General features: G+C 50.7%; 1 protein-coding gene across 1 annotated transcript; it reads left to right on the top strand.

Moving 5' to 3' along the window:
* Window positions 1-11,071: 11,071 nt before the first annotated feature.
* On the top strand, window positions 11,072-23,879 carry SPINT1 (serine peptidase inhibitor, Kunitz type 1). The gene is made up of 11 exons (XM_080809234.1): window positions 11,072-11,301; window positions 11,513-12,052; window positions 19,459-19,586; window positions 19,815-19,953; window positions 20,037-20,207; window positions 20,379-20,405; window positions 20,735-20,860; window positions 20,978-21,028; window positions 22,201-22,371; window positions 22,585-22,632; window positions 22,990-23,879. The coding sequence occupies exons 2-11, from the start codon at window positions 11,593-11,595 to the stop codon at window positions 23,211-23,213; spliced, it is 1,545 nt and encodes a 514-aa protein (XP_080665360.1). The 5' UTR covers window positions 11,072-11,301; window positions 11,513-11,592; the 3' UTR covers window positions 23,214-23,879.
* The last annotated feature ends 653 nt before the right edge of the window (window positions 23,880-24,532 follow it).

Below are 24,532 nucleotides of genomic sequence, written 5' to 3' on the forward strand. Positions count from 1 at the left end.
CAGGACCTGGGAAAAACTGCCAGTCAGAGCAGGGGTGCCAGGGAAGTGAGGAGCTGAACAGAGGGAGAGGCCAGCAGGGAAGAAAGGAAGGGGGAGAGAGGGAGAGCCAAGGCTCCGGGAAGGGCAGAGGGTCAAAGATCAATAGGACTTTCTCTGGTGCTAGGAATGCCCAACTCCTGGCTCCTTGCTGCCACTGAGTGGCATGCCCGAGCTGTGCCCCAGCCCTCCTTTTTGCAGCTGCTGGAGCCCAAAGTGATTTCTTTTATTTATTTATTTATTTATTTAATAATAATTGTAGCATATAGTTACAGAACACTTTATTTATTTTTTTTTAATTTATTTATTTGACAGACAGAGATCACAAGTAGGCAGAGAGGCAGACAGAGAGAAAGGGGGAAGCAGGCTCCCCGCTGAGCAGAGAGCCCGATGTGGGGCTCAATCCCAGGACCCTGGGATCATGACCTGAGCCGAAGGCAGAGGCTTTAACCCACTGAGCCACCCAGGTGCCCCCCAAAGTGATTTCAACTTCAGATAAGCAATGGTCAAGAACGTGCCATGCCTTGGGAGGAAGAAGGGACGCTCCAGTCCTGAGGGGTGCAGGGCTCTGATTGGTGCTCTATGGCCAGTTGTAGAACAGGACTGAAGTCACATTCACCTGAGAGCCCTCAGCATCCCATCTTCCTGGGACTAGATCCACCTGGGCCCTGAGGAGCTGCAGTCAGATGGATCCTGCAGGAGCAGGGTCCCCGACTGGTAGGTGCTCCTGCTCAGAGTGGAGCACTGGCAGGGGCAGAGTCTCACCAGGGGTAGTTAGAGGAATGGTTCTCTCAGGCCCTCGTCAGGTCAGGACCCTCTTATGTCTGGGTGTGTCTGATTGTGAGCTGCCTTATGGATATGGAAGGAAAGAGGTGCTCCTCTGTCAGCCTGGCCCTGTGCTTGCAAAGATAAATTAATCAAGCTCGTCCCCCATGTGAGTTCCCCAGAGGCAACTGCTTGGGAAGCTGTGTTTATCATCACATGACCCTCCCCTGACTCAGGTCCTTCTTGACACAAAGGAAACCTGCAGACCTAACTTTTACCCTGGTAATGAGACTAATAGCTCTAAACATACAGTACTTGTATTCTAAAGGCAGCATATGTTTGTTTGTTCAGTCTTTTGTAACAAAATTTTCTTTCTTTCTTTTTTTCTTTTTTAAGAGAGAGAGAGAGAATGAGAGCCCAAGCAGGAGGGGCAGAGGGAAAGGAAGACAGAATCGACAGAATCCCTGCTGACTGTGGAGCCTGATGCGGGGCTCGATCCCAGGACCTTGAGATCACCACCCAGTCGAAATCAAGAGTCAGACACTCAACTGACTGCACTACCCAGGTGCCCTGTAACAAAAATTTCTAAAAGCTTTTTAGAAAAGTTACAGAAGAACACTGTCATTTTTAAAAAAGATAAACAGTTCAGAAGGACAAATGAAAAATGGAAGTTTCTCTGCTCTCCCCAGCCCCACTCCCCAGAAGCAACCCCACCAACAGCTTGTTTTTAATTCTCCAGTAATCACCATTTATCCCTTTGTATAATATATTTGTCCATTCTAGACAGTATCTCTTGTCTTCTCCCTATGAAGAATGGGAGATTAACTTTGTCATCCCCCTTTACTTTCTACATTCCAATTTTTGTTTATAAATTTCTTTTTAGGTCTTGCAGTAGTTGCCTTTAAAATGCTGAGTTTCAGGGTACCTTGTGGCTCCGTCAGTTAAGTATTTGCCTTAGACTCAGGTCATGGTCCTGGAGTCCTGGGAGTGAGCCCCATGTGGGGCCCCCAGCTCAGTGGGGAGCCTGCTTCTCCCCCCCCCAACCACTTGTGCTCTCTCTCTCGCTATTTCTCTCTCTCTCAAATAAATAAATAAAATCTCTAAAAATCAAATTAAATATTGAGTTTCCGTTTCCAATGTATCAACTAAAACCATCATACACTGACTCCTGAAAGAGAGCTTTAGATAATAGCCAACAGATGAGCCTTTTTCTTTTTAAGATTTATTTATTTGAGAGAGAGGGTGAACACTCTATGAGATCATGACATGAGCCGAAACCAAGAGTCAGACGCTTAACTGACTGAGCCACTCAGGCGCCTCTAATAGATGAGTCTTTAATGATGAAAACCTTTGGTGCTCTAAGTTAACAGAAGCGGGGAGATGTTTGAGGGCTGCACCCCAGGAAAGCAGCCTGGAAAAGCCCAGACTTTGGAGGAAGACTGACAGATCTGAGTTCAAACTCAGCTTTTTGCCCTGTTTTGCAGTTTTATAACCTTCACATTTCACAATCTCTTTGAGTCCATTTTCTCATCTATCACATAGGGTTTTGGGGGGAGATTAAATGAGTTAATATATGTAAATATGATGTTCAAAACAGAGTTCCTTCTCAAGAGACATCCATTCCCTTCCTTAAAAAAAAAAAAAGATTGTATTTATTTATTTGACACAGAGGACGAGAGATCACAAGCAGACAGAGAGAGAGGGGGAAGCAGGCTCTCCACTGATCAGAGAGCCTAACGCAGGGCCCAATCTCAGGACCCTAAGACCACGACCTGAGCGGAAGGCAGAACTCAGCTGACTGAGCCACCCAGGTGCCTCCCCCCCTTTTTTTTTTAATTTGTTTTAAGATCTTATTTATTTATTTGACAGAGAGAGCACAAGCAGGGAGAACGGTGGGGCAGAGGGAGAGGGAGAAGCAGGCTCCCCAGAGAGTAGGGAGCCTGATGCTGGGCTGGATCCCAGGACCCTGAGATCATGATCTGAGCTAAAGGCAGACACTTAACCGAATGAGCCACCCAGGTGCCCCCATTCCCTTCCTTTCTTTGCCTTCTCACTCTCTGCCTTCCTGGTGAGGCTCTGTCTGCCAAAGGCTTGCTGAGGGATTTCTCTGCAGCGGTTTCGTTCCTGGGCCCCTGTGGAAGAGAGTGGAAATGAGCAGCCGTGGGGAGGCCTCTAAAATGTAGCCTCAGTCATTAAGCGTCTCCCTTCTGCTCAGGTCAATATCCCACGGTCCTAGGATCAAGCCCCACATGGGGCTCCCTGCTCCCTGGGAAACCCCCTTCTCCCTCTCCCACTCCCTCTGCTTGTGTTCCCTCTCTCGTTGTGTCTCTGTCAAATAAATAAATAAAATCTTTGGGGCCCCTGGGTGGCTCAGTGGGTTAAGCCTCTGCCTTCGGCCTAGGTCATGATCTCAGGGTCCTGGGATCGAGCCCCACACTGGGCTCTATGCTCAACAGGGAGCCTGTTTCTCTCTCTGCCTGCCTCTCTGCCTACTTGTGATCTCTCTGTCAAATAAATAAATAAAATCTTTTAAAAATAAATAAATAAATAAATAAAATCTTTTTTTTTTTTTAAGATTTTATTTATTTGACAGAGGGAGAAAGAGCACAAGTAGGCAAAGAGGCAGGCAGAGGGAGGGGGGAAGCAGGTTCCCCAATGAGCAGGGAGCCCAATGCGGGACTCGATCCCAGGACTCTGGGATCGTGACCTGAGCCGAAGGCAGTTGCTTAACCAACTGAGCCACCCAGGCGCCCCAAATGAATAAAATCTTTAATAAATAAATAAATAAATGATAAAATGTAGCCTGTAGACTCAGGTATTACTTTGATGACCATTACACTCTGTGAGGGGCAGGCATTATTATGCTCATTCCCTCCATCTTCTGTTTCCTGTCTTGTGAAGAGTTCAGGAGTGCTTTCAGGAAAAGGAACCAGATCAGAAGACTCAATGGATTTTGTTCATTCATTAACTCATTCACTTAATAACAAAGATTTTAGGAGGTCCTGTAATAGGCCAAGCATTATGCTTAGGCCTGGGGATTGGCAATCCAAAAGAAATTCTGTCCCCATCTTCATGGAACTTACAGTGGAGTGTAAAAATAAACCAATGTTAATCAACTAAGCAAAGAAATGTAAAGTTGCAATTGTATTTAATAATCTGAAAAAAAAAAAAAGGTAAAAGGTGCTATAAGAATGTCTACTGAGGATGTGACCTAGCAAGTGGTAACAGTTTGAACTGAGTTCTGAAGGATGAATAGGAGTTAACTAGGCACAGGGACCAGCAGGAGTGGATCTGGCAGAAGTCAGAGCAAATGCAAAGGCCCTGTGGCAGGAGGGAGATGTTGAATACAGGGATTAAAAGGTCAATGGGGGGACGCCTGGGTGGCTCAGTTGGTTAAGCGGCTGCCTTCGGCTCGGGTCATGATCCCAGCGTCCTGGGATCGAGTCCCACATCGGGCTCCTTGCTCTGCAGGGAGCCTGCTTCTCCCTCTGCCACTCTGTCTGCCTGTGCTCACTCTCTCTCTCTGACAAATAAATAAATAAAATCTTTAAAAAAAAAAAAAGATTCGTTTAAAAAAAAAAAAGGTCAATGGGACTATAACAGAGAGAAGGGAAGGAAACACAGTCATGAGGCAGAAGGGGTGGAAGTATCTACACAGGGCCCTGTGATCCACATTAAGGAATTTTGTCTCTCTCCTAAGCACATTGGGAGTCACAGCAAAATCTTAAGCAATAATGGTGGGATAGGCTGACACGTTCAGATTCAAACTTTCAAAATCTCACCCTGCCTGTTAAATAGAGAATCAGAGGGTACAGAAAGTCTGAAGGAGATCAGTTAGGAGACCACTGCTGTAGGGCTTGACTGGGGGAGGTAGCATTGTCAGTAGTGAGAAGGGGACAGTGCAGAACTACTTAGGGGGTACTATTTAATAGAACTTGGTAATGGAATGAGGACACAACATAGGCAAACTTCATAGACGCCCATACAGGGACACAGACAGGTTCACGCATGGAGCCTTGGTAAGCCTGTTTCCTCATCTGTAAACTGAAGGCTGGGGAGATTTTGCAAGAGCATACAGAATGGCCCCCGTGAACCTCAATGGCACACAAATGAGTTATGCCCATTATGTATGTGTAAGGCTCTTTATTAACATTCTTCCATTTCTGCACTCACACACGTCTCACTGGCCTATGCATGTCACCATTAATCAATTAGTTTGCCCAAGATAAGGGAAACATGCCCCAAGATAACATGGAAAGAAAAAAGCACCAAGACCACAGGGCCATGTCAGGATGGGCAAACAAAGAGGGTGCCGGCCTGGGCAGAGGTAAGGGTGTCTGCCCTGCTCCCTGGCTTGACCTAGGTCCAGTGGTGGGATAAAATAGGCCACAGGCAGACACCATCAGAACTACACTGTTCTTAAATGCGTCTTCTTTGGGGCGCCTGGGTGGCTCAGTCAGTTAAACATCTGTCTTTGGCTCAGGTCATGATCCCAGGGTCCTGGGATCGAGCCCTGGCATTGGGCTCCCTGCTCCACAAGGAGCTTCCTTGGGCCTCCTTCTCCCTTTGCCTCTGCTGCTCCTTCTGCTTGTGTGCTCTCTTTCAAATAAATAAAATCTTTTTTTAAAAATGCCTCTTCTAGGGGCGCCTGTGTGGCTCAGTGGGTTAAAGCCTCTGCCTTCAGTTCGGGTCGTGATCCCCAGGGTCCTGGGATCGAGCCCCGCATCAGGCTCTCTGCTCAGCAGGGAGCCTGCTTCCCTCCTCTCTTCTCTGCCTGCCTCTGCCTGCTTGTGATCTCTGTCTGTCAAATAAATAAATAAAATCTTTAAAAATAAAAAATAAAAATGCTCTTCTTGGGTGCCAGGGTAGCTCAGTGGGCTAGCCTCTGCCTTCAGTTCAGGTCATGGTCTCAGGGTCTTGGGATAGAGCCCTGCATTGGGCTCTCTGCTCAGCGGGAGCCTGCTTCCCCTCTCTCTCTCTGCCTGCCTCTCTACCTGCTTGTGATCTCTCTTTCTCCGTGTCAATAAATAAATAAAATCTTTTTTAAAAAATGCCTCTTCTTTTTCCTTCTCTTATTAAAAATGTTTATTTATAGGGGAGCCTGGATGGCTTAGTCAGCAGAGCATGTAACTCTTGATTTCGGGATCATGAGTTCAAGCTCAATGTTGGATGTAGAGATTACTTTAAATTATTTTTTTAATTTTTTATTATAAAAGAAAAACATGTTCATTTAGAAATATTTCTAAGTTTTCTAAAACATTAAAAATTCCCCACAATCCCACCACATAAAAACCACCACTGCTAACTGACATTCTGGCAAATTTCCTTCAGTCTTTTTTCTATGCATATATAACATAGTTGAGAAAACACTAATACATAATATATAGTTATTACGGAAACTTTAAAAACCATTATTATTATTATTCAAGAAATAGTTTAAAGAAGATATGTTTGTTGTAGAAAATTTTAAAATATAGATTTAAAAAGAAAAATATAAATGGTATGTTTGGTGTATTTATTTTCCATTTTTCATAGAGCTTTGCTTGTTTTGAATTTTAATGAGGTTAGATTATTTTGTAACATATGCATGCTGTTTGACAATTTATCTTTTGCATACCTTTTGTACCACTAAGTAGTTTTGTACATAGCTTTTTTCTTCTCAAGATTTATTTATTTGAGAGAGAAAGAGTGCACATGTGTGCGTGCGAGCTGGGGGTGGGGTAGGCAAAGGGAGAGGGAGAGAATCTCAAGCAGACTCCCCACTGAGCATGGAGCCTGATGTGGGACTCAATCCTACCACATGAGATCACGACCTGAGCCAAAATCAAGAGTCCTATGCTTAAGGGAGTCAGCCGCCCAGGTGCCCCTATACGTATCTTTTTTTGACACTACAGAGCTTAAAAGTTTGGACCATGACTCAGAATAAGGAATTCATTTACTATCACAATGTACACATATACAAACATGAAACGGAAATTTCTTATGAAGCAAAACTTACCTTTCCTCTGATATTTTATTTTTGTTGTTTGTTTTGTTTTTCGTTTTTTTCCCTCTGATATTTTCAAATCAACTTCATTTTATTTTTTCAAATGCTGACAGCAAGTCAGTTTGTTTTTAGGATTCACTAATGGATTTCAACCTGTTCTATTAGCAGCAATTCCATGATATAGTTACTCAATCCCCTGTTATTAGATATATGGACTGCTACCAATTTTTTGCCATTATAAATAATAGTGTTCTTTTTTTTTTTTAAAGACTTTATTTATTTATTTGTCAGAGAGAGAGAGAGAGAGAGGGAGCGCGCACAGGCAGACAGAGTGGCAGAGGGAGAAGCAGGCTCCCTCTGGGAGCTGGGGGTGGGGTAGGCAAAGGGAGAGGGAGAGAATCTCAAGCAGACTCCCCACTGAGCAAGGAGCCCTATGTGGGACTCGATCCCAGGACGCCGGGATCATGACCTGAGCCAAAGGCAGCCGCCCAACCAACTGAGCCACCCAGGCGTCCCAAATAATACTGTTCTAAACATCCTTGTAACTATTCCTTTGTTAGAATTCCATGATTTTTCTTTTTCCTTAAGAGAAACTTCTAGAGGTAGAACGACAAGGACAAAGGATGTGTAAAATTTTAGGGGAGTTTAATATTTATGGTCATATTAGCTCCTTGGAAAGTTGTACCAAATAAACTGTTTATAGTTTGATATCCTAATTTTTTTAGTTAATGAATGTTAGTTATATATTGCTGCGTAACAAATTACCCCCAAATTTTGCAGCTTACAACAGTAAGTATTTACTCTATCACCGTTGTAACAGGTGGCTTAGCTGGCTTGCCTGGGTCAGGGATTCTCAGAAGGCTGCAAGTCAGCTGCTGGTCAGGGCTGTTGGTCGGAGACATTAGTTCCTTGCCATAAGAACCTCTCTAGAGAACTACTCGCCACATGACAACTAGCTTCCACTAGAGCCAGGGCACTGAGAGGAAAATGGCGGCAAGCAAGACAGAAGTCACAGTCTTTCTGCAGTCTAAACCAGGAAGTGACATCCCGAGACTTTTGCTGTATTCTACTCACCAGAAGCCAGTCACTAGCCCAGCCACACTCAAGGGGAGGGGGTTACATAAAGGCATGAATACTGTAGGTCTGGATGACTGCTGGCCATTTAGAGGCCCCCTATCACACTGGAATATTGTGGGAGCATTTCTGACACTAGTAGAATTCTTTAAAAATGCCCCTTTTAGGCATCATCTGAGAGAACCTGTCTCCTTTAAATAAAGACTGAACCAATGACAGTGGCCTCACCTTGAAAAGAATTACATTACTGGGGCTCCTGGGTTGCTCAGTGAGTTAAAGCCTCTGCCTTCAGCTTGGGTCATGATCTCAGGGTCCTAGGATCGAGCCCCACATTGGGCTCTTTGCTCAGCGGGGAGCCTGCTTCTTCCTCTCTCTCCCTCTCTCTGCCTGCCTCTCTGCCTATCTGTGATCTCTGTCTGTCAAATAAATAAATAAAATAAAAATCTTTTTTTTTTAAAGAATTACATTACTTTCCCCAAAATTCCTGATGAAAATCTGTTGGTTCTGCATTATCAAGAGAAGTCATAGGCTTTGACTTAGATCATTAAAACTGGAATTTTATTTAGGGGCACCTGAGTGGCTCAGGTGGTTAAGCATCTGACTCTTGGTTTCAGCTCAGGTTATGATCTCAGGGTCCTGGGATCCCGCCACACATCAGGCTCTGAGCTCCGTGGGGAGTCAGTCAGCTTAAAGAGTCTCTCTCTCCCTCAGCACCTCCCCCCTGCCCCACTCACAAAACGTCCTCTCTGTCTCTCTCAAATAAGTAAGTAAGTAAGTCTACAAACTGAAATTTACAAAATGTATTGCTTATGGGTCATTAATTAGAATGAAAATTTAGTCTACAAATGTATTACCCCTCTATTTCAATTATTATTGTCACATAAAGAACCACCCCAAAATGTAAAGGTGTAAAACAAACACAGCCTTTTAATTTACTTACCATTCTGCATCTTGGGCGGGGCTTGGCAGGTGCAGTCGGTCTCTGCCAGCCAGCTCAACTGGAGATGAGAGTGGAAGATGGCTTCACACAGCTACTCAGCAGGGACGGGGAGCTGGGAGATGGTTGCACTCCTAGTAGTGGAAAAGTGTAGTTTTTGATGTCAGAGAGACTTGGAATAAAATTCTGGCTCTCTTACTTTTTGCAGGTAATATTTACTGGGCATTCATGGTAGCAAATGTTTAATCTGTGTTAACTCATTTAAGTCTCATAATAACCTATGAAGCCCCACATTGTATGCAAGGAAACCAAAGCACAGAGAGGCTAACTAACTTACCAAAGGCCACACAGAGAATAAATGGCAGATGATAACTAAACCCAGGGGCCTGAGTCTAAAGCCCACCAACTCAACCCCTATCCAGCCTTGCCTCCCACTCTTTACTCTGTGACCTCAGTGGAGCTAGTGAACTTCTCTGCAAAGTGGAAACTGTTCTCCGAGTTCCTGTGAGCATTAGTAATCATCTCTGTCAAGTGTGCTGGTTAGTGTCTTACCTCAAGGTGATTTGCTCACCACTTGAAAATGAGTTTTTTGCTTCAGGCAAGTTAAATTCTGTGGTGAGGGCAGAAGGACCAGCTGAAGTCAAAGCTGCAAGTGCTATAAAGCCCAGGGTTTAGGCACTAAAGCAATGGAATTGGCTTACCTAGATGTCAATCCTCACTCTGCCACCTGCCACATTACCTGTCATAACCTGCCTGTTCATCTGTAGATTGGGGATAAAAATAATACCTGCTTTCTTGGTCTGAGTATATGGGGCAATGTTGGGAAGTGCTTAGGAACCTAAGGGTTTGGGCACTGTCAGTGCTTGATGAATATAGTTTTCTTAATGGTGTGGATGGATGTAATGATCAGTCTATGGTTATGTAATGTTACCATAGGTAATAGTCTCCTGTGTTAGGATTCTTGTGTGTATAGGGTACTGGGGAAGGTAAAAATCAACTCACAACAAAATCCTTTCTTCCCAGTAACTGCACAATCACTTGCTTCACTCCCAGCATAACATCCTTGCCCTATGTCCACTGTGCTGGGGGCAGTGGGAGAAAAGCAGAAAATCCAAAGAAGGGGGACAGACCCCAGATTTCCACCCCAACACCCAGAAGATAGGCAGCTGGGGGATGTTGCAGTTCAGCCAGAAAAATGATCAACAGGTTGGCTACAGGACAGTAGGTAAAGCTGCTCTACATGAGAAATTAGGAAGAATGTTCCACTGGGTGGGGTTTGTTAAGTCATTGTGAAAAGGTGTGGAATCTCTTTTTTGGGAGAGCATTAATAGGACCCGTCTTGCTCTGCAGGAATAGTCTTTAAGAGGAGTTCTTCACTCTCGGCTTCAAGGAGCTCAGGGTTCTGTGAAGGTCATTATCTCAACTACTCTGGTGAGCTGGATGAAATCTCTAGCTTTCAAGGATGGCATTCTGCTGGAAGAGAATGGCCAGCTCTTGACCAGGAACAGCTTCTTCCTGGGAGAGAAGAGGGAACCTGTGCTCCAGGGGACGAGGTAGCAGACCAGTGAGCTAACAGGGACTCAGCTCCGACGGACACCTGAACGTAAGCCTTGATACACGGTATGGAAGGGCCTCAAACGCAATGGAGCCACGGCAGGTCCCGCAGGGAAGCGTGGAAGAGGGAATTGCCTCAGTTGCTCACTCTGGCAGAAAGGAGGGCTTCCCGGAGCTGGCTAGGGCGGTGACGCTGGAACAGGCATCCCGGATTCCAGTTATCTAACGTGCAACCCCACAGCTTCGGGGGATCTCTTCCCGCCACGAGATGGAAATGATTTCCCGAGGGCTGACGACGCCCGCCAGATCTTCTGCATCGGGCTTTCCCCGGTTTCTCCTCCCCCAGTTCCTTCACCAGCACCTCAGACCCGACTGGGAATGCTGGCCCCGACCGGAAAGGGAGGCCGGAGGCAGCCGCCCCGGAGCGCCCGACCCGAGTGGACGACCTCGCTGCAGCGTCCGGGCAGCGTCTGGGCCTCCGGGGATCCCGCTGCACTTCTGGGGCGCGGGACCCCGCCGCGAGCCTGGACTGGGCGGAGCGGACGTAGAGCAGGCCGGAGGGGCGCCGCTCAGAGCCCCCGCGGGGAGCAGCCCGCGCGGGAGAGTCGGGGGCCGCGGGGCTGCGGTTCCGCGGGGCTCGGCGGGGCTGGGCAGGCTGCACCGGGCGTGGGCGGGGCCGGCGGAGCCGGGGTTAATGTCCGCCCCGCCCCGGCCGCACTGACTCAGTTTCACCAGAAACCTGAGGAGGAGGTGGCCGATCCCCAGCGCACCCGGCACCGGGGCGGAAGCGGCGGCCGGAGCCGCGCAGGAAGCCGGGACCGGAACCTCGGCAGGCCCGGCCCCACCCCACTCACCTGCGCAGGTAACCCGGGCCCCGGAGCGCGAGGCGGGGACGGAGCGGGCTCGGAGCATGTTCGGTCCTTTGTTCGGCGCTGCTGCGTGTGTCCGGGTACGTGGGCTCCTTAGCCGTCCATCTGACCGTCCGTCGGGCGGCGGGCTCGTCCGGAGTGTGCGTGACGTGGCCCGCGTCCCCTTCCTCACTCCCCCAGCGCGGGGTGCTCCCCAGCCCTCCGCCCGACTTAACTCCCGGGCGGCTCGCCTCCCTTGAGGCGTCGGGCTGATCCCGTGTGTCTCCTTCCCCGTCTCCTACCCTCTTTCAGATCGCTAGCACCCTCGGAGCCCAGAGGCCCGCGCAGTGAAGGTGACCCCCGTGGGGAGGAGGGCGACGGCCCCGGGGAGGATGATGGCCTGCGCCCGCCTCTCCCAGGCCCGCGTCCCAGCAGTCGCCGTGTGGCTCCTGTGCGCGCTGGATCTCCTGGGCACCGAGGCCGGGCCGCCGCCCGCGCCCCCCGGGCTGCCCCCGGGAGCCCCCTGCCTGGACCGCTTTACCGCCGGGGTGCCTGCCTTCGTGCTCGATACAGAGGCCTCGGTCAGCAACGGGGCCACCTTCCTGGGCTCCCCCGCCGTGCGCCGCGGCTGGGACTGCGTGCGTGCCTGCTGCACCACCCAGAACTGCAACCTGGCGCTGGTGGAGCTGCAGCCCGACGCCGGGGAGGACGCCATTGCAGCCTGCTTCCTAATGAACTGCCTCTACGAGCAGAACTTCGTGTGCAAGTTCGCGCCCAGGGAGGGCTTCATCAACTACCTCACGCGGGAGGTTTACCACTCCTACCGCGAGCTGCGGACCCAGGGTTTTGGCGGTAAGGACGAGGGAAACGGGTGGGATGGATTTGGGGGAAACTTAGAAAGGGGTCTGGTCACGGAGTCCTGGGGAAGGCGAGCATCAGAAAGCAGTAAGGAGGACGGTCTCTTTCTGCCCCCACTCCTCCTTAGAAGTAGGCAGTACAAGCAGTAAACAAAGGGCAGGCTACGTGAGTGGGGAGGGGAAACATTCTAGAGCCCAGACTCTGGATCGGGAATTCAGGATATTGAATGGGCTGGTGCTCCTGGATGTGTGTTTGGGAGAGAGGAGGCACCTCCTTGCCAGTCCTGGTTCCTGACGGTGATATGCGCAGTCAGGGAGTGGAGTGAGTTGCCTGGAGGCCGAAGGGTGACTAGGTAAGCACCCCCTGCCAAGCACTGTTCTAGGCACCTTGAGGCCCTGTCGAGTGAGCCTGGGGGAGGAAGTCTGCTCTGCTGCCGGGCAGGGACAGGTTAGCTTCTGTCTGCACCCCCCGTCCCCATCTGTTGGCCTTTTGGTGGTCTGGAGGAAAGGACCAGACCCCAGATGCTAAAAGACAAGCCTGGTCAGGGGTTGACCTAAAAGGGGAAGGGATGGTGTTGTGGGCACAGTACCCAAAGGCTCTGAGGTGGGGGTGACAAGGGTTGCCCTGTGAGTCAGCCCACTGGTATGTGTACCTGGTAGGGGAGGGATGTCAGCTGTCCAGGCAGGTGTGTGTGGACGCGGTGAGCCAGGCAGGGCTCTCTCCCAGCTGAGGATGTGGTAGCCTTGTTTACTTCCAGGGATAAGGGCAAGGTGGGGGCTCTTCCTTCCTCCTGGGACTGAGCAGTGCACTGGGATCAGGGCCCCTCCAGAGACCTTCGTTCCCCATTTCTTCTCCCGCTGCTCTGGCCAGGTGGGGCTCCAGGGCAGGGATGGGTCACAGCTGATAACCTCTGTTAGCACTTGATAGTTGACTGATGGCTGTACCACTCAGCCTCTGACTTTGGCCTCATGACAGCCACTTCTGAAAAGGGTGCTATTAGTAGTCAGCCCACTTTTTAGATTAGGAAACTGTCTCCCGTGTTAAATAATTAGCCCAGGATAACACTGCTTATGTATGGGAGACGTGGGACTCAACCCAGGCAGGATCTTCAAAAGTCCCGTGCTGTTTTTCCTGCATAAGACCACCTTTTCTGGTAAAAACCCAGCACTCTGACCCAGAATAGCTCAGGAGATAACAGAACCAGAGGATGGACAATTTGAGGGCCAGGACTGGGCTGGTGCTCAGTCTGGGGGTGGTCTCAGTTCTGGAAAGTGGAAAAGAGACTGTCTAGCTTTTTTCTGGGCCAGTGTCTGTCTCTCAGGTTAAGGACCTGCTCTTCTCCCTGTCCTTCCAGTAGCTCTCCTGGCTCTCTGAGAAACGGTGGGATGAGAATTCCGGGTGGGGGAGGTGGAGAGTGAGCACCATCTCTGGGCCAGGCTGGGCTACCTGAATCCCACTGGCCCAGGGCCTGAGCCTGTTCCACAAGGAAGTGGAACAGAGTGTAGGTGGTGATGACACTAATTGACCTGAGCTGCTTGTGCCTTCCTGCTCTGACAGAGGGTCCATGGGAGCCCCACTCCGGAACCCGAACCTAAAACTCTGAGTTCTGGTCAGGGAGATGAGCTGGTTGGGGCTCCCTGGTCTTGAGACCAGCCTTCCTCATTTGGAAACCCCCTCCCCCCCAGACTGGCCTGTTTGCACAACACAGGGTGGGGTGGGGATTTCCTGGGTCACTAAGGAAGCTGGGTAGGGTGTGAACAGAGTGTGAGTTCCAGGCCATTTTTAAGGGCACTGCAGTGCTCTGGGGGGTGGAGGGGAGCTATTTGGTATCAAGGAGTCCATTCTCAGATGAGCCTCGCTAGAGGTTGGAGGTGGGAAAAAGCTGGACAAAGCCATCCTGGAGGCTCAGATGGATCAAGACAGGCAAGGTGGACAGAGGCTCGGGGCATCTAAACCTTTGATTCTTGCACAGGGTAGAGAAATCCTCGACAGGGTGGGTTAGCTTGTTCCCCTTTCCCTGTCTGTGGCCAGGCCAGTCCAGTCCAGATTCCTTTGGCCTCCTGAGCACCCTGGTCCTTCCTTCACTCCCCTCACTTGCCCTCCCCCTCTTTCTGTTGGAGGAGTGGTTTAGGAGGAGGAGTCTGTTTCCTGGAGACGTCCTGAGGCCTGGCAGCAGGGGGAGGGGCTGGCTTTATGGCCACTCTGGCCCTTTGCCCTCTTGAGGGGGTAGGAAGTAGGGAGTGGAAGGGTGGAACATCTGCCCCTTGCTCCTAGGGCCTGGGGCTGGGTGGATGTGGCTGGTTTGGCCCAAGGCCTGGCGCATCCTTCCACTGTCCACTGGGGCTAGCCTGTCTGTCTGCTAGAGAGACTGGCGGGTGTCTTGTCTTCAGCTTTCTGAAAAATGTAACAAGGGAGGCACCCCCGTGGCCTTGTCTCTCAGAGGTCACCCCAGACCCTGTCCCTCTTGGACCCTTTACTGATTGCCAGCCAGGCCCCCAGAGTGTGGGTTCGGTCCAGACAGGGGCTTTTCTTTACTGCTCTTCTTCTGTTGCCCCACATCCCCCGGGAAGCCAGGGCCTCCTTTTCTCATTCTTCTAGGCCTCCACACCTGCGTCTGACATGCTTTTCTGTGGAAGCTCTCTCCTCCCATCCCTTCACTGGCCTGTGTGTCCTGGTCTTCCCCCTTGGGTCCACCCTGTGTGAGTCTGTCTCATCAAAGAGGAATCTCTGCGACTCAGCCTCCCACTCGCGTTCTTATCTCTTACCTTCTCTTCTTCCTTTCAATTCACTCTCAACACTTGACATAACTCTCTGTAGAGCCTTACTAGAGGGCAGTTCAACAATATCCATCCAAACTGTAAAAGGGGGTGCCTGGCTGACTCCGTTGGAACATCGTGCGACTCTTGATCTCGGGATGGTGAGTTCAGGCCCCACGTTGGGTGTGAAGATTACTAAATGAATAAGTAAATGAAAACTTTTTAAAAACCCGGTAAATAGGGGCACCTGGGTGGCTCAGTGGGTTAAGCCTCTGCCTTTGGCTCAGGTCATGATCTTAGGGTCCTGGGGTGGAGCCCCACATCCAGCTCTCTGCTCAGCAGGGAGCCTGCTTCCCTTCCACTCTCTCTGCCTGCCTCTCTGCCTCCTTGTGATCTCTCTGTCAAATAAAAAAAAAAAAAAAAAAAAAAAATCCAACCCCAGTAAATGCACATAGCCCCCAACACAGTTCCACTTGCAGGAATTCATCCTACGGCCATACTTAACATGTGTGTAAACCAACTTACCAGCCAGTTACTCACTGTACCATTGTTTATAACAGTGAAGAATTGGAAACCATCTAAATGTCCGTCAACACAGCCTATAATTGGATATGGTAATGCTGTTTTAATAATAATAATAAACCTGAGGCAGTATGGTTTAGTTCTTAGTAGGGAAGGGAGAGGAGAAGAAAGAAAAAAAGAAAGAATCTAAATCAAGAGGAGACCGGTATACTTGTTAATTAAGTTGTAAGTTATGGTGCATTCATATACTGAGTACTGTGCAGCCAGAAATAAAAGGAAATTGTTTCCATGTTGCTATGGAATGATTTCCAAAACATACTGTGGGAAAACCATGAAAGAGATCTCACATGCTTCTGAATTCAGTACTATCTCTCTTGATACTCACAAACACACAAAATAGTATGAATGGATCTCCCACACCCCCTGCTTGTGTTCCCTCTTGGGCTATCTCTCTCTGTCAAATAAATAAAATCTTTAAAAAAAATAAGATTTTATTTATCTGAGAGAGTATGAGCAGGAGGGGAGGGGCAGAGGGATAAGCCGACTCTGCTTTGAGCAGGGAGCTGGGTGCGGGGCTCCATCCCAGGACCCTGAGATCATGACCTGAGCCAAAGGCAGATGCTTAACCCACTGAGCCACCCAGGTGCCCCGCTTTTGTACTTTTTGAATTTTTTATCCTATATATGTACTGTCTAAGTTAAAAACAACCCTGAGATTATAAAAAGTCACAATCACACTTCTAAGTAGATGGGTGACTTACAGCATGGTGTCTTAGAAAGAGCTATGGAGTCAGATAGACCAGGGTCCAGATCCCACCTCTGCTGTTCAAAAACTGAGTGATCCCGGGCAAGTCATTGAACCTCTCTGGTGTCAGTTTTCTGATCTGGAAAGGGGCAAGAATGCAGTTGTGGCATGATGGTTAAGAACGTAGGTGACTTAGATCAAGGGTCAGCAAGCTTCCTGTTAAGGTTCAAATAGGAATTATGTTACGCTTTGTGGCCCATATAATCTTTGTTCCAGCCACTCCACTCTCTTGTAACATGAAAGCAGCCGTTGACGATATGTAACCAAACAGGTGAAGCTGTATTCCAATTCATGGACGCACATTTGAAATTTAGGTGCTTTCCCGTGTCACAAAATACTAATCTTCTGATTTTTTTCAACCATCTAAAAGTATAATGGGTAGTGGGCCAGATTTGGCCTGCAGGCCAGAGTTTGTCAGCTCCTACTGTAGATGATACGGTCGCCAGCAGACGTTAAACTCTTGGAAGCTTTGTCAGTAAACCCAGCTCCATATCTCTCTCCATCTCTGGCCTCTCCGGAGCTCGCCTGCACACTTCTGCTGCCCGCTGGTCACTCCTCTCAGTGGTCTTCCCTCCCTCAAGTTCAGCTTCTCTGATTGAACCCCACAGGTTCCCTCTAGATTGGGTTTCCTTTCTGTCTGTGTCCTGACTTCTTTTCCACCTGCCAGTGCCTGTCAGATAATGGAAGCGTCTGTCCAACATTCTTATCACATCCTCCTTTCCATTCCCTCTAATTCCGAGTACTCCCTTCGCACGTGCCCTGAACTGCCTCGCTGGTCCCCTCACTGGCCTCCTCACTTCAGAGAAGTAATTCAAGATGGGGCACCTGGGTGGCTCAGTCAGTCGGGCATCTGCCTTCAGCTCAGGTCACGATCCCAGGGTCCTAGGATCGATTCCCGCATTGGGCTCCCTGCTCAGTGGGGGGCCTGCTTCTCCCTCTGCCGCTCCCCCGGGTGTGCTCCTTCTCTCTGACAAATAAATAAAATCTTTAAAGAGGAGGGAAGCACCTGCGTGGCTCAGTCATTTAAGTTGTTTAAGTGTCTGCTGCCTTCGGCTCAGGTCATGATCCCAGGGTCCTGGGATCGAGCCCCACATTGGGCTCCCAGCTTAGTGGGGATCCTGATTCTCCCTCTCCCTCTATCTCCCTGCTTGTACTCTCACTCTCATTTAAAAGATTTTTTTAAAATCTTTTTTAAAAAAAGCGGGGGCGAGTAATTCAGGACAGAGGGATCACTTGCTGTATCCTGGAGCTCAGGAGGGCCCCTCCCTTCAGACTCCTGGACCTCGATCATGCATCTAGGAAGTCCGTGTCTGGTGCAGCCCTGGCCTCCAGGACTCTGCCACTGTTCATGGCCATGGCTGTTCTCTTCCTGTAGCGCCAGTTCTTAAATGTTTGAATATCATTTCTGCTGTGTCCGCGTGCTCTGGCTCCGCATTGAGAGCCCTTGAGGTATGTCTCACCACGCTGGCCTCTTTCTTGTCCTCCAGACCTGCTTTGCAAAACCCCACCTTTTTTTGGCTCACGTTTTCTGCTGTTATCAATAGCACAGCACATTCTTCCCACAACCAAACCAAAAAAAAAAGAGACAAACATTAAAGAATTAGAAACTCATTACTCCGCTGTCCAGTGGGGCTCTGACTTCCTGTGGCCTCTCCCTGCTCGGCGTGTCCGCTTCCTTGTCTGGGACACGCAGCACGCATTGCTTCATCTTGACTGGTCTTTTCTCCCATGTTGCTTCCTGGTGCTCAGTGTCATCTGCCCAGCAGGACTGGAGTCCCCTCAAAGGCAGCGTCTCCCTTCCTGTAGCTGCTGAAACAAAGTACTACAAACCGGGTGACTTCAAACCACAGAATTTTATTGTCATACAGTTCGGGAGGCCAGCAGTCCTGAATCCAGGTGTTGGCAGGGCCCAGGTCTCCCTGAAGAGTCAGGGAGGAGCCTTCCTGGCCTCTTCCAGCTCCTGGCGGCTCCAGGTGTTCCTTGGCTGCAGCTGCATCACTCTCGTCTCTATCTCTGTCTTCACACGGCTTCCCTTCACTCTGTTTTCTCCTCTTCTGTCTTCTATAAAGCTGTGTCATTGGATCGGACTCGCCAGCTAACCCCAAATGATCTCATATGGAGATGCTTAACTTTGTTGCTTCTGCCAAGACCCTTCTTCCAGAGAAGGTCACATTGACAAGTTCTGGAGTTAGACATAGATATTTGTTTGGGTCCCAGCATTCATCCTAGTACAGGCAGGAATCCTGCTTTGGTCTTGTTTCTCCCAAGCCCCTAACTTGAGACTGGGGGAAGCCGCAGGCACAGGCATTGTCAGACTGAGGGAGGGTGTGACTCCCTGGAGACCCCTCATAAGGGGAGGCAGAGTCCGTCTGCAGTGCCAGAGGCAGGCCTCTCCTCCAATGGCTGCGAGCTCTGGGACACCAAGGCTTGCCATGTTGCTGCCCAAGGACTCTGTGCTTCAGACCTCTACCAGGCTGGCCTTCCCAGCCAGCAATCTAGACCAGCAGAATGAGGGGTAATAGTGTTAATTACATATTTACTTACTTGGCTTTTCAAAAAATATTGTTACTTTAACTTTTTTTTTTTTTAAGATTTTTATTTATTTATTTAACAGACAGAGATCACAAGCAGGCAGAGAGGCAGGCAGAGAGAGAGGAGGAAGCAGGCTCCCTGCTGAGCAGAGAGCTCGATGCCGGGCTCGATCCCAGAATCCTGGGATCATGACCTGAGCCGAAGGCAGAGGCTTTAACCCACTGAGCCACCCAGGCGCCCCTTACTTTAACTTTTTAAAACAGTTAGCACAAGTACCTGGTTGTTACAGAAAATGGGAATAAGCTCCTCTCTCGTGTATATTTTTTCCTTATTTGGGATCAGATGGCACATGCTGTTCCGTATTTTGCTTCCAGAAGCAGGTTTTACATTAAAAATGCCTTCAGGGGGTGCCTGGGTGGCTCAGTCGGTTAAGCATTTGCCTTGAGCTCAGGTCATGATCCCGGGGTCCTGGGATTGAGCCCCATGTTGGATTCCTTGCTCAGCAGGGAGCCTGCTTCTCCTCTCCCTCTGCCCCTTCTCCCCTGCTCATACTCTCTCTCTCAGTGTCTCAAATAAGTAAATAAAATCCTTAAAAAAAAAAAAAAGATGCCTTCAGTATACCAAAGACACATCTAAATAGAGGGCAGGATGCTGATTTAGTTGTGAGCCCCTGCCTGGGCCCTATGCATGCTGCTGAGCCCCTGTGTGGCCCCGTATTGTTCCCCCACTTCAGAAGAGCTCTAGTCCATTCTGTGAGAGTTGACCTGACCTTACCTTCCTCCTCAGCGTCCCGGATCCCCAAGGTCCGGGCAGGCATAGACTTGAAGGTGCAGCCCCAGGAACCCTTGGTGCTGAAGGACATGGAGAACACAGATTGGTACCTACTACAGGGTGACACGGATGTCAGAGTAGAGGTGAGACACTGGACTGGCTCCCTGACTCCCACTTCAGCTCTCCAGGGCCCCCTTTCCAGGGCCACAGGCCAATCTGAGGTTCCAGATGGGTGGGGTGGATAGAAGCCAAGGATCCCTTTAATACCAAGCCCCTGTGCCCTCCCTGTGGGGGTGGCTGTGTGGCAGGGAGGACCTGGGGCAGCCCAAGGGCATCCGGGGTCCCAGCCTCATGGCTCTTCCTGTGTGTAGAAGAATGAGCCGGACCAGGTGAAGCTGTGGGGACTCAAGGAAGGCACCTACGTGTTCCAGCTGACAGCGGCCCATTCAAACCAGCCAGAAAGCATGACCAATGTCACAGTTACTGTGCTATCCCCCAAGCAGACAGAAGGTGAGGGAGGGGGTAGGGAGGCCGTTCGTGGAGCCAGCCCTCTCTGTTGATGGGGCCCCTCACAAGCTTTCCCTTCCCCCCAGAATATTGCCTTGCGTCCAGCAAGGTGGGCCGCTGCCGCGGTTCCTTCCCCCGCTGGTACTACGACCCCAAAGAACAGATTTGCAAGAGTTTCGTTTACGGAGGTTGCTTGGGCAATAAGAACAACTATCTTCGGGAAGAGGAGTGCAAGCTAGCCTGCAGGGATGTGCAAGGTGGGCCTTTATGGGGTAGCTTTGGGGCTCAGGTGACTTTCCCCATGGGTGGTCTCTCCGACGGTCAGGGCAGTGGGCGGGGGAGTCCTCCATTTCCAGGTGCCCCTGTCAGTTCATCCCTGCCGGGACCTGGCACTGACTCCTCTCACTCATCTGTTTTCTTTCTTCTAGGCCCCTCACTGGAAAGGCACGGTCCGGGTGAGCTTTGCTCCTTTCCCTATTCCCCTCACCTCAGCCAGGTCATGGCTTTGTCGCCGCCCTAGCTCCCTTTGCTCAGCCCATTCCTGCCCTCATAGGATGTGGAAGGACCACAAGTGTCCCACCCCTTGCTGCCCAGCACCCTGTCAGGATCTGCCCAGTTTGTGTGCGGGAGGGCTTGCGGGGGCCGGGGGTGCCGGTCGGGGAGTAGGGGACATGTCATAATGCCGTGTTGGGGTAGAGGAGGCCAGGTCGATGATGGACTCTTGGTACCTGGTGACCTGTGCTTGAGCCTGACCTCACCCTTAATGCCATCCTGCCCCACCCAGTGTGCTCTGGCACCTGTCACCCCGCCGAGTTCCGCTGCCACAACGGCTGTTGCATCGACAGCTTCCTGGAGTGTGACGACACTCCCGACTGCCCCGATGCCTCCGACGAGGCCACCTGTGAGAAATGTGAGGCCTAGGAGAGGGAGGGGCGGTGGGCCAGGGTGGGGGAGGCCTGCACTGTGCACCCTGCACCCCGGGGGAGACCCCTGTGGGGCCTGGGCCTCTGACCTTTCACCTTTGCAGACACCAGTGGCTTCGAGGAGCTCCAGAACATCCACTTCCGCAGTGACAAAGGTGAGATTCTCCCCTGTGCCCAGGGTCGGGACAGAGGCGGCACTGCTGTCTTCCCTCACTGCTCCAGGGTGCCTGAGGGGCCTGCTAGGTGTGTCCCCTGCAGGTAGAAAGCTGGTGGGCAACTAGGCTCTCTTCATTTCCATGTTTCCCAAGCATGGGTCCTCCTCGTAACACCTTCAGAGATTGAACCATGCCTGCATATCACCGAGACGTGATTTACTTACCATTTTTCTTATAAATCAAGTACTTTGTTTTTTTAAGAGTTAGTTTATTTGAGAGAAAGAGAGAGAGAATGAGCAGGAAGGAGGGGCAGAGAGAGCGAGAGAGAGAAAAGCAGATTTCCTACCGAGCAAGCAGGAATCCTAGAATCCTGGGCTCAATCCCAGGACCCCGAGATCATGACCTCAGCCGAAGGCAGACGCTTAACCAACTGAGTCACCAGGTGCCCAAAGTCAAATACTTTTTAAACTTAATGTACTATAAATAAACAAACAATGTATTAAAGGAAATGTCATCTCACTCGCATACATGGAAAGCCACTTTTACATGCTGCAGATCGAGATGAACTATTAAAATAACCATAATAAAACAATGTTAATAGGGGTGCCTAGGTCACTTAGTGAGTTAAAGCCTCTGCCTTCAGCTCAGGTCATGATCCCAGGGTCCTGGGATCGAGCCTCGAATCCGGCTCTCTGCTTGGCAGGGAGCCTGCTTCCCATCCTCTCTCTCTGCCTGCCTCTCTGCCTACTTGTGATCTCTGTCTGTCAAATAAATAAAGAAAAAAGTTAATAAATTTTAGCCCTAGCCCCGCTAGGGCTCAGACCCTGAGCCTTCTTTGTTAAAAGATAGACCATCCAGTGTTGGATAGAAAAACCGAGACCTTGACACAATTGGAAAAGCTGAAAGAAAATGAAAATAAATAAATAACAATAAAAAACAGTTACACAAGTCAATGGAGGGTATTTCTGGGCCTAAAATTGTTGTCCAGAATCTGTCTTCTTTGCTTCTGGCAAAACTGCCAGAAGGGCCAGCTGTTTCTGGGGCCCCCTGAAGCCCTCCCTGCGTCTCAGCACGAGGCAGAAAGCAGTGACCCTGTGGAGCCTGGTGAATGGCAGGAAGGAGGCCTCCCATGGACCCGCTCACCCCTTGGCCTGCTCTGTACCCCCCCCCAGGGCACTGTGTGGACCTGCCAGACACAGGCCTCTGCCAGGAGAACATTCCACGCTGGTACTACAACCCCTTCAGTGAACGCTGTGCCCGCTTTACCTATGGTGGCTGTTATGGCAACAAGAACAACTTTGAGGAGGAGCAGCAGTGTCTTGCATCCTGTCGCGGTGTCTCCAGTGAGCTGGGCAGTGGGGCTCAGGAGGCAGGGTGGGAAAGGGCTCAGCTAGAGCACTGTGCTCTGTCTCCAGGCCTGGGCCAATCTTGGCTCATCATCAGAGTACCCGGAATGGGGGTGGCGGAGGGTGGCAGTGGGTGGTCTGGGGCACTGAGGAGCAGCTGAGTCTCAGAGCCTTGAGCATTGACTTGTTTCTCTCCTCATCCTTTTGTAGAGAAGGATGTTTTTGGGCTCCGGCGGGAAAGCCCCATTCCTAACATAGGTGAGCCCTGGTCTGCCCTCTCACGGACGGGTTGGGTGTCCTCCCAAGGATTAGCTCCGTGTGATCAGTGCTGACTGCCGAAACCTGTGTTGAGAAGGATCCTGAGGTTCGCTAAAGGGACAGAGTGCCCATAGCCACAATCAGAGGAAGGAAGCATGGGAAAGTGCATGTCATACGTTTGCCGTCAGAGTTCCAGGCCTTTCCTTGAGCTCCTGATGGAACCCAGCTGCTCATTCGCTGGAGGTCGTTCCACACCTGGCATCCGTCTGACTTGGTCCTTCTGCACAGAGTGGGGGTGGGCATCAGAGCTGGGCAGGCCCTGGGAGCTAGCCTCCATTATGCCCCTTCTTCCCCCAGGTTCCGTGGAGGTGGCCATTGCAGTCCTCCTGGTCACCTGCATCGTGGTGGTGATAGCCCTGTTGGGTTACTGCTTCTTCAAGAACCAGAGGAAGGGCCTCCACAGATACCGCCACCGCCACCAACACGACCACCCTCAGCCCCCTACCCCTGCCAACTCTACGGTCTCCACCACAGAGGACACAGAGCACCTGGTTTATAACCACACGACCCGGCCCCTCTGAGCCTGGGGCTCTCACAGCCTCTTTCCAGCTCTTGCCTGGCCCTGCTTCCTCCTCGCCAAGATGGAAGCCTGGGCCAGGGAAAACTGCGGGACTAGACTCCTACAGCCTGTTTCCCAGGCCCACTCTGCTTCTGAGGCAGGGCTCTAGCCCCTCTGGGAGATGTCTCAATGAAGCTTAGGCCTCCCATTCCTGACAAAGCTCCAGGGTCTAGGAGGAGCCGAAAACCTTTGAGCCGAGTCCCACACACAGATGGACCTGTTTGCCTAAGATTTCAGAAGAAGTTGGAGTTTTGTTTCTTGGTCACAGTGGACTGTCCCCACCCTGTGGCATTGGGAAGGGGCCTGTGGTAATGTCAGAAACTGGAGGCCCCCCAAGCCCTCCCCTTCCCACTCTGCACAGACCAGGGCTAGGGGCAAGGACGTCCCTGTATATTTCGTGCTGTAAAGTTGCTTTTTTGTTTATTTAATGTCATGGGGATGGGTAAGAGGAGTGGAAAGAGGCTGCCTCTTCCCTTCCTCCAAGAATGAGGCCTGGCCCAGCCAGCCAGCCCCTGCTGTGTCCTCCCCACATGCCCCAGGGCTCTCAGGCATCACACCCCCACCCGCTCCCCTGCCTTCCACAGGCCCCAGTCCACCCACAGGGTAATAAAATGGTTGGTTCTGTGAGGCTGCTGCCTCTGTTCTGTGGGGCAGGAGAGGGACAGGGCTGCTGGGGAAGGGGGAGGCGGTGGAATAGGACCGCCCTGTACAACCGGTTCCGTGGTTCCCGGGTTCCCGCTTTGGCCACCCTGCTTAGCAGGTTTTCCCACCCTTCCCGAAACTGCCCGCAGCCCCTGAGGGTGGAAAGAATAGCCGAGTTTGACCACCAGAGGGGAGGGGTGAGAGGGCCATGGAAGAAGGGGGCCCAGGGAGGCTGCTGTGCTGCCTGGTAGCATTATGTCTTCCTGCTTCGAGCCCTGTCAACAAGCCTGCTTGGTTGCTGGGGCAGATCCCGAGTGCTGTGTGTAGTGGAGAACTCAGGGGCAGGGAGGGAGCATGACGGTGAGCTCTGGGTCTTCACTCCTATTGGTGTGGGGGCCTAGGTCACCACTGTCTCCCCCTGCACCCCCCCCCCCACCAAAGAAGTTTTGGCCTCTTCACAGGAGTGTAACTGCTCCCCAGGCTCTGAGCTCCTGCCCAGGGGCCTTTAACCGAGGTACTCCACCCCACACCCTGCTGTGTTTCGGCCAGTTTTTGTTTGGTATAAAAAACAAAAAACCATCCTTTCATTCATTTCTTCAACAAATTATATATTGAACTTCTATGTGCCCTATACCTCCA

This window comes from Martes martes (assembly GCF_963455335.1).
Source record: "Martes martes genome assembly, chromosome: 7".
Lineage (NCBI taxonomy): Eukaryota > Metazoa > Chordata > Mammalia > Carnivora > Mustelidae > Martes > Martes martes.